We start from the raw sequence: 10534 nt of genomic DNA on the forward strand, positions 1-10534 counted from the left end.
AGATCTTCAACTCAAGGATGCCTGCAATGTTGAATCCAAAGGTGGGCAAGGAATTATTCACAGAGATGTGGAGGCAATTCATCTATAACATGTTGGAAGCTGTTAACTAAGGCTTGTCAGTTGTCACTTTCACTGAAATAGCTTAATCTATGTTGGAAGGACAACATTATACACTTGTATAGTTGTGATTAATTCTTAATCATTTAATATGAAAACTATCATACATCTAATATTCTCTTACTATTTATTCTTTCCTTTTTGTTTTTTTAAATATCAATTTCTTTTAGTCCCAAATCAATCAGTCTGATACCATGTTAAGGTTTTACATTAATCACAAATTACAACTTGTTACTTACACCAAAATAGCTTAAGCTACTTTGGAAAGGCTTACCACACACTTATATAGCTGTGATTAATTCTATAATCACTCGATGTGGAACTATCATACATCTAATAACTGAGCAATTAGTAAAGAACAAATTTAGATTTAGATACACTTCTTCAGTACGTGCTAACAGATTCTGAATCAAAACGTGACATATGGATCCAAATTAAATATGACAAAGTTACCAGCAACATGTGAGGCGAACAGTGATTGAAGTTTCTCTTTCAGTTTGTTCTGTCCCATATAGTGTTGTCAGCTAGTTACTGCCATGAGAATGGATTGATGACATTGACCTTCCTGATATAGAAGCAGTAGGGCTTGTAACTTCCCTCTCTGCATTGCCAAACGTGGCTTTCCCATTTATCATCTCTACAGCTATTTGAGAAACTTCAACAAACCATTCATCCTCTGGCAGCACACTGCAGTGATAAACTCAAGTTCTTCTTCAAGTGAATGGTAAAAGATGTGTAGATAAATGAATCAATACAATATGTTTGACGTAAATGTTTCAATGAAATCGTGATACAATAATACAATGTTGGTAGGTAAAATGTGTTTTCTAGAAAAGAAATGCATTTATCTCATTTTCTTTCCAAGTACATTTCTCATTTACTTTCTAGAAAACACTTTCCACGTACCACATATTGTCTAACAGTTTTAATATAAAAGACCAAATCAAAACGTCAGCTAACTGTTAGCTAGGAAATAAAGCAGTATGTTTCCTATTAATTTGATGATGAAATACTTTTATGATTTGCCATTTAAGAATAAATGTGAATATGAATATTATATACATTTGAAATTCTGCTTCTGCTAGATGAATGTACCTGTTAGGATCTAACCCAGAAGCGGCAACAGCGTCAATGGCCCTAGCAATCATGTTTTTAATAACTTGAGAAAGCTGGCGAGATAAGTAACGACCTTGGGATGTAAATATTATCACAAACTGCATATCCAGATAGAGCTGCACATTTTGTCAAACAAAAAACAAGTGAATTTGGAGTATTTAGGCACTAAACCAAAGTTTGTTTGATACTCATAATAGAAAGAATAAAAAGAAAAAAGAGAAAGGAAAAAATACTATGGATAAGAAATGATACTCAAGTTTTTACTTGAAACAAATAGTAGAAAAGATAGACGATATTAAATAATGATAATTGAAACATAACAAATATATTGCCAAGAAAAATTAATTTTTTATCTAATTTAAAAGCTAGCTTTAAGAACGTGTTTTTAGAGATCCTTAGAGCCACTTTCATTATATTTGTGCAGATTACTTCTTGAATTTTTTTATTAAGTAGAATGCCGAGGCACGTTTATAAAGTTTCGATAGCCAGTAACTAGCAAACGCTAGTCTTAGTACAAGACACTAGATTCCGCTTAAGCACAATGACTTAGGTTCGAGTTCACATGCATGCAAAAAACAACTTTAGGAGAACTCCTTCTAGTTTAGGCTTACCAAAGCTCAGGTCAAGATTAATCGTAGATTGAGGGACCTAATAATAGGATCTTGTTGCCATGGGAGGGAAAAGGGAAAAAAGGCGGGGGGGAGCCTTCAACAGGTTTTTTTTAAAACCCCCAAGTATCTTTAAAAGAAACTTGAAAAAATAATAATATTGGAGAACTCTGATACTCATCATGCATTAATGCCTACCTGGTTGTAATTGATGATATCACAATAATATTAATTACTTATCCTTTATTTAAATTTGGGATAATGAAATTTTCTATCCCTCAAGTTTACTTCAATTATTCATTAGATCCCACAAGTTTAATTTTGATCAATGTAGCCCTTTTACGTTTTCTTAAATTATTATATTAGTCCTTTAAGTTTTAAAACATAAATTAATTATCAAATTAATTTAATGTGCAAAGAATATTGATGACTTAACATTTATATGTATTTAAATAAGAATATATTAATCCTCAAATCAGTTCAATTTTTATCAATCTAAACCCTTATATTGCATTTTGTTATTTTTTTTTGAAAATTTGAGTCTGTTTTTTCTTACCTGTATAATTACACTTCTTTTCATTAATCTACATAGTTACCATTAATATTCCCTTATTCATGTCAGTAAATTTTAACTGTGTTATTTCCTCTTTAAAACAATAAGAACCAAATTGATGATTAGGGCAAATTTAAGAGACAAAATAGATAAAAATTAAATTTGAGAGATTACATCAATAATTGAGACAAACTTGAAAGACTAAAAGTTTTATTATCTCTTTAAATTTTATCTAAAAGTTGATAACATGTGAACTAAGCAAGCCATAGGAATTTGGAATATTTTGGGTTTGCAAGAGAGTTTTCCTAATTAATTATGCCAAACCTTTTCATTCTGGGAGCTCCCAACATTACTTTTACATCCTTATAAAACCATATTTTAAAATAGCTTTTCCATCCAGCTTTATAAAATATTTATCAAACACTCGACCTACTTTAGGAAGTAAAATTTGAATGAAATGAAAATTTCTTTAGCATCCATAATGCATTAGTCCATTCTTAGTTGATAGTGGTTTCAAAATTTGAATAAAAAAAAAATTTAAATTCATCACAAAGTTAACGTCATGCTTTGTACACTAAAGAATTTTCCTAATTAATTATAACGAGCCTTATCTTTTGGGGATCTCCAGCATCATTTTAACATCCTTCTAAAACTATAGCTTTAAAATAACTTTACTGTTCAACAATATGCATATCAAACGCTTAACTACTTTTGAGAGCAATTTTTCAAATAATTGAAAATTTCAATGATATCCAATAGATACAAGATTTTTCCTAACAAACGTGCAAGATTAAAGCAAATCACAAGAAAAAAAAAGAAATACCTGTCGAAGGCCAAAACCACCTAAAGGTACTTGACCTGCCTCAATCTCATCCCAGAATGCTTGATCTTCAGAAAGCCACAGAATCACTGTTTCTGACATTCTCATTAGTAAAGTAGTAGCAAATCTTTCCCTACCAACAAACATATCTGTAGCGATGCTTGCCATTCGAGAAAGTTTAAAAACAGCTCCTACAATATCATGAAGTGAAGGCCTACCCTTAGACTTTAAATTAAAAAAAATGAAATAAAATAATACTAGTTAACAAAAAAATATTAGAACATCAACTACCCTTGCCTCACCCCCACCTTTGTTACTACATGAGATGGAGAACGATGAAAGATTATTCTAACTTCGTAAGTTCTGTTTTAGTTTCATAGAAGCATTCAGTTTTCATTCACAAAAAAAAAAGTGAAATAAAACTATAATAACCCAAGCACATATGGCATCATCAAAAGGGAACAAATCAGTAAATTTGGTTCATAAAATTTATAAATTTGGTTTATAAAATCTAGTAAACTAGTTTACTCATAGATCAATGCTATATTGCATAGAATGGGTACGGATATCCGATCCGATACGGCGATACAACTAATTTTCAAAATTGTAGGATTCGGGTATGGGAATATTTATAATATATATTTCAACATTTTATGATATAAGTATAGGTATTTTGATATTTAAAACAAGAATTTTAAAGTAATATAAAGATATTTACAACAATCAACCAAAATATTATGTTTTTTCAAGTTTTTAAGTGATATAGTAAAAATTATTAAAAAAAAATTATATTACAAGTGTTAGAATATGAAATACATATGCTGAAATATCTTATAAATATTGTATCGGATACGGATGTGTTTACTTTTTTAAAGCATTGGTGCTTCATGCCATAAGTATGTTCCTATGAAAGATTCTTCAGGTAGACCCTATCCACACAAAATTTGAGACATTCTTGGGTACAAGATTCAAAGGAAGTCCACCGCGTTAAAGTAGTATATCTTACTCTAGACTCTTAAATTATTTACGAATGTGGTTCACAGAGGACATGGTAGAAACTGTTTATTAAAAAAAAAGTTGCAAGCAATCCATTCACGAATGGACATAAAAACATATCAGAGATGGGCGGGCCCCATAAAAAATTGTGTTTGACATGCTTATATATTTCTTCAAGATCAACTTTATCCGCCATTTTTTAGTAACGCGTCTTCCCAAAACCTTCTGTGGTCCCATTGAAGTGAAAATACTCCTGGTTAATCTCTATTTAGTATTCCAGTCCCAAATATAAGACCATTTTAACTACCTTCACAAGGATTAAAAAAAAGTAGTTAAAAGTGGTCTGGTATTGTTAAAATGGTTAAAAATTATCACTACTTTTAAGACTACCCTCTAACCAAAATCTATCCATCTTAATTACCTTTAAATTATTTCTTATATAATCTGTCTTTACAATACAATTACTAAGGGCATCTATGAAAAAGAAAAATTTAATACAATTGACTTTTGTAAAGTATCCTGCATTTAAGGGCAACACTAGCCAGAAGAAAATGTCTTATATTTTGATGCAGAGTCTGTATGCTGTTTTCTAGGAGATACTTGTGAATTTGCTGGTGTTGTCTTGCACTTAAAACCGTTAATTTGGATTTAATGATTTGGATTTGATAGTTTTTAAAAGTACAAATTAATTTGTATTGTTAAAATTTGACACCAATGATTCAGATTTAAAGTGAAGGTGCAGTGAAAAGAAAATGCAATGGGGAGAAACCAAGTCTAAATTTGTCACAGTGAAAGCAAATTTACCTGAAAAATTGGAGAAGGAAACCAATCAGGCTCCTCTGCATGACTATCCATACTCAAATACATCAATGCATTCAAGCGTGTGTTCCCATCTTCTGTGAAAATGAGTTCAAGAGCATGTTGCCTGCAGAAGCTATCTCTTAGGCGATCAACTTCACGCTGGAGCCTTTTCTTCAGCTCCCTCTGTTCAGGAGCCTTCTGATATTTCTCCGGTGCACCTCTTTTCTGAGATTCATCACTTTTGGTGCTTTGAAAAACCTTCACAACAGCACGTGGGATCAACTCATCCGCTAGCAACAATGCATTTGCCAGCAATGCCACTTGTTGTGCTTCTGTCTCAGCTACCCTGACAATTTTTGGCCCTGTGCCTTCCAGGTTCTCAGTTTCCACTGAACCAGGTAGTGCATTTATTAAGAGATTGACATAGGATTTGAACAGCTGAAGAAGACCTTCATATGCAAGATTGTCCAACTCTAGGAATTCTAGAGGGCCAACATCTTCGAAAAACTCCTGAATTCAGACAGTGGAAAGCCGTATTAATGAAATGCCAAAAGTCAAGAACAAAAGCATAGCAGAGGATGGTAATGAAGAAAGAAAATAATAAACAGAGTGAGCTTCAATGATGATTAATCTGATGTTAACAATTACAATATGCAACTGGTTGTCGCTAACTTGCTGGATAAGATTGGTTTTTGCAAAGTAAAAGAGGCAAGCTCAACATTGCTTTTCTATTTTTTTATTTTTTGACTCAGAAGCTGATATGGATATTCATCAGGACATGATACAAAATATAAACACGTAAAACTTAATATAGAATGTGACAACACATATATCTGGGCATATGCATTAGAGTCGTATTCATATCATAACTAGTCTCAAACTCCTTTGAAAATGCACGAAAGCTTAGAAACAAATGAATTGTCACTCCAGTAAATAGTAAAATAAAAGTATTTTTTTATTTGTCAAACAGTACTTCGATATTATATTCCAAACAGTTCTACTTGATGATAAGACGTTAAAACCGCATGTTTCAAATTCTTCAACTGACAAAAAAAAGAAAAAAAAAAGGAAAGAAAGAAAAAGAAAACTCAGGAAATAACTAAATTATTAACATTTGTTATTTTATTTGAGTCAATGGTTTATGGTTAAGATCTGTAACAAATCTTCAAACAATGCCCATCGATCTTTAAGTGTGGACAAATTACAGTCTCACATACAATGTACTGAAGCTTAATTTCAATCAAGAGAATAGAAGGCAGCAAAGATCGAGTTTATGACCACTCGGTCATAAAGCTCTAATATCATGTCAAGAACTACTGCAATTCTAAAGTTCAATTGTCATGCGCAAAACCATTATTCCTTTTCTTAGTATCTCAAGAAAGAGCCATTCAACGTAAAAACCTGAATCATTGAGTTAAACTTCTGAGCACTGCTAGAAAGCTTGGGTGCTTGGGATGCGTTCATCAACGAAGCAGCAGAAGTTAACCCAGAAAGCCTACTGCTAGGTGAATAAGCAAGCAACCAATCATCTGCAGCAGCTCTAGCAGCACAACATTGTTCAATTCTTTTCAAGTTTGTGTTCAGAGCATTCTCAACAAAGGGCCTGAATTGTTTCAACAACACAGGAGAAAGTGCTAACCCTTGAGCCTCTAAGATGTAACAGTGACTCAAGCAAACTCGAACACAGTCAGAAGAAACTCTCAAGCTCCCAGCAGATGCTGTAGATAGCAGAACATGTTTCTTGATGAGAGAGGCAAGGTTGTCAGCCTGCTTTACAGCCCAAGTGACTAACTCGGAAGCATATGCAGGCTCTTCTTCACCAAACACTGTTATGGAATCACTCATTGCCTGTGAAATGGTGGAAAACACAAGCTTTGAGAGTTTGGCTGTGTATGCTCCTCCACTATGTGAGACAGACCTAAGACTCTGCATGGTACGATGTAACTTCTCTTGGTGAGAGTTCAGGAGTAATGTGTGTGCACGAGGACCATCTCCTAGATTTTTTAAAGCTAGAGCAGATGAACAAAGCTCAGAACTACGAGTTGAAGGCTGGCATATAATTTCTGCAAGCTGATCAGCCAATTTGGTTCTGTGTTCTGTAATGGCAGCTTCTAATACAATTAGCGCACTTGGACTTAGAGCTTTTCTGTCTTTAATTTCTTCTACCATGGCATCTCCCTCTTTTAATTCTACCATGGCTTCTTCTATTCTTTTCTCGGCTAATAGGACTTCAAGCTTCTCAAGATAACCTGTAAGCCAATTCTCTGTCTTTGATTGGTCAGCTTTTTCATCAAGCATGTCCTCTGCATCAGAATCTTTGGCTCCAGTGATCAAAGAACCAAGTCGGCTTCTGTCTGCTAAACCATGAACCAAAGCAGCCTGAGTGGATAGGAGATTTCTCATGGAAAGCAGCTCCCCCTCAAGATCTGAGATCTCTTTTGATGTACTATGTCAACAGATTGCAGGGTGCATTAGGTTCTTGATATAATAATAGATCGTATTTTTTTGCTACAGTTAAGAAAACCATTCTCCATCTCCTTAAAATTTGCTTGAACTTACCTTTAATTCAAGTGATTTTTTAACATTATAATAAGGAAGTGGTTTAAAGCCTATTTATAGATATTCCTTATATAATAATAGATCATATTTTCTGTTATACTTAGGAAAACCATACTCAATCTCCTTAAAATTTGCAACTTATACGTATATATCAATGATCAATTTCACTAAAAGTTGTACATGACATGTTTAGTCTTAACGTATAATTATATGGTTGCAAAGTAGTATAGAATTGGATTAAAGCAATTACCTGTAGATATTACAGCTACGAGTTTCAATTCTACTCTATGCAATGGGCGTATTTAAGATACAATAACAAAATTACCAGAAATCTGAAGTTGCAAAGCTTATACAAGATAAAACAAATAATAAAGAGATAAGTAATAATCTTGGAGATGAGTTCCATTAAAAAGTGTCTTTGACATACTTATGCATCTCTTTATAATTAGTTTAATCTTTTTTTATCTTTTTTAATTAAGTTTATCTAAATCTTTTTTAATTAAGTTTATCTAAATTTTTCAGAACCAATGCATGTTTGAAAAGTATGTGAAGCAAGAATAAAAGTAAAGAATGTCTTCAATTAGAGCAAACTAAAGCTGAGGAGGAGCACACATTGCTAGTTGAAATAGCAAGCACTGTTCATAATGACACAGCTTTAGTCAAAATCGAAAGAACTTCTGGATTTATGCTTTCTTCCAAGCAGTGAGCTTCAATATCTGACAAATTTTATTTCCAAATTGTGAGGGAAATACTTGTCTTCAACCGATGATTTCTAAATTGGAGCTTACCGTATGAAAGCTGAATAATTAGCAAGAACACTTTTGCGCATTTCTTCTGCTGAAGCCCTTTTCAACTCATGAAGGTAATTGCAGGCGAGTTTTATATCCTGCAAACAATACAAGCACTGATTAAAAATAAAAGCAGAAGAGTGATAAATGTACAAAACAAATGGTAAACTTCAGACGTTATATAATTATCAATAGCATTACTGGCACACAAACTTAAATGGTCAAAAGCATACTACAATTTAGGAACACATTGAAGGAGAAGGATACTAAGACATCCATGAAGCACTTGTATTTCAGTAAAGTAAAAGTGTAAAATCCGTGATTGATATACATCTGATACGTGTATTAAACACAACATAGCAGTTCAAATTGTACCATGAATTTTATCATAATTGTAATTGAACACATCTTCTTAGATGGGACGTTGTGATTATTGTGCAATGACACTTGGAAGGAAAATAGCTCAATTCCATACAGGATTACCGAAGTATTTTATCAGTAGTATTCTTATGTCGATTGTTATAGTCACAAACTTTTGTCTCTGGGACATTTTAGCATGTAAATATGAAGCTATGACAAATAGGTTCAACAAAAACCGCCAAGATAATCTTGCTCCGCAGGCTAATCCTTCAAAACGCTTTGTAGTCCAACTAATCAATGATATCAAGAAGGAAAAAAGGGTCTTTCCCTGTTTCAACTTACGATTTGCGATAAAATTATTCTGCTAGCATATGACAAAGATATCAAACCACATTATTCCAATAAGATGCTTTAGGTCCATCAATGGCATAAAAAATTCACACATTTCCCCTATACCAGTAATGGAACCCACATTCAAAACTTGGATTTTATCGGCGCAGAGAAAAAAAAATGAAGGAAAGAAAAATGGGAGGCATAGAAGCAAACCTTCTCGTTCATGCTACGAGATTTGGTAGTGACGTATTCATTGGGATCAAAGGAAGAGTTCTTGAAGATCTTTAGCTTATCGCTGAGAGTGAGATTAGGATTAGCCTCGAGCTCTGAGGAGTCTCCCATACTCAATGAAATGGATCCTCTCGGGGTCGCGTATGGAGTGTGGTCCATTGTGTGAGTATCCCTTGAGAATAAAAAACACAAAAAAGATATTTGATTTGGTTAAAAGTGGATCATTTGATGAGATTGAGAGAAAAAGTGAAAATCACAGTAAGGAAGAGAGTTTGAATCTGGTGGCTAGAGGAAGAAGAAGAGAGAAACTCAATTGAATCAATCGGAAACAAAGGCGGCAAACATGTTTTGCAGCCATTCCAAATACGTACGACTCGCTTTGGTTGTTTTTTTGATTGGTTCCCAACTTATAAAAATAAAATAAAATTAGTGTAATACTTTAATTTAATTTATTATTAACACTTTCAATCTAATTTAAAATCATTATAAATATTAATGGAAGGATCCAAAATAAAAGGAAAGAATGGCATTAAAATTTCAAAATAATAAATTTATAATAGTTAGGTCTCAATAAAATTTTTTAAAATAAAATATCAATTATAAATATTAATTTAAATAGTTATAAATTCAAGAATTTTAATTGTAAAAAAATTTAAATTTTAAATATAATTATGAATTTATAGTTAGGATTTTTATTTATAATTATTTGAATCATTATATACAATTTTTTTTAAAAAAAAATTATCAAAAACTTAATTCACATAACTTCTCAATTTTAAAATTTATAAAATGTTCATGCCTATATAGGATAAAAATTGGAAGAATGACAATAAAATTTGAAAATTTAAAATTTATGATAGTCAAGTTTCCAACAAAATTTTTAAAAAATAAATTATAAATATTGATTCAAACAGTTATAAATAAGAATCTCAATTGCAAATTGAGATTTATAAAATATTTTATTTTTCATTATAATTCATAAATTTATAATTATTTGAATCAATATTTACAATTTTTTTGAAAAAAAATTGTTGGGCACCTAACTATTATAAATTCTAAATTTTAAAACTTTAATGTCATTCTCTATAAAAATTTGGTTTATTTTGACGAGTGTAGTAATATTTACATGTTTATTTTGTTTAACTTGTATACTCGTTGCATTGTCCGATGAACTTGTAGCGCAATAGCTATTTATTTTCAATTTATTATTTCATTGTGTAGGAGACATCTGAACAAGAAATAATAATATTGA

The 10534-nt window shown here is 32.0% G+C and overlaps 1 protein-coding gene across 1 annotated transcript; it reads right to left on the minus strand.

Moving 5' to 3' along the window:
* Window positions 1-618: 618 nt before the first annotated feature.
* Window positions 619-9552, minus strand: LOC129301145 (exocyst complex component EXO84A-like). The gene is given in 8 exon segments (XM_054939717.1): window positions 619-804; window positions 1213-1349; window positions 3218-3396; window positions 3399-3405; window positions 5015-5521; window positions 6413-7457; window positions 8359-8456; window positions 9265-9552. Coding segments are annotated over 8 exon segments (2313 nt in total). The 5' UTR covers window positions 9442-9552; the 3' UTR covers window positions 619-641.
* Between the last annotated feature and the right edge of the window lie 982 nt (window positions 9553-10534).

This window comes from Prosopis cineraria, unplaced genomic scaffold (assembly GCF_029017545.1).
Source record: "Prosopis cineraria cultivar Desert tree isolate PC_DT_omini unplaced genomic scaffold, ASM2901754v1 PC1920, whole genome shotgun sequence".
NCBI classification, from domain to species: domain Eukaryota; kingdom Viridiplantae; phylum Streptophyta; class Magnoliopsida; order Fabales; family Fabaceae; genus Prosopis; species Prosopis cineraria.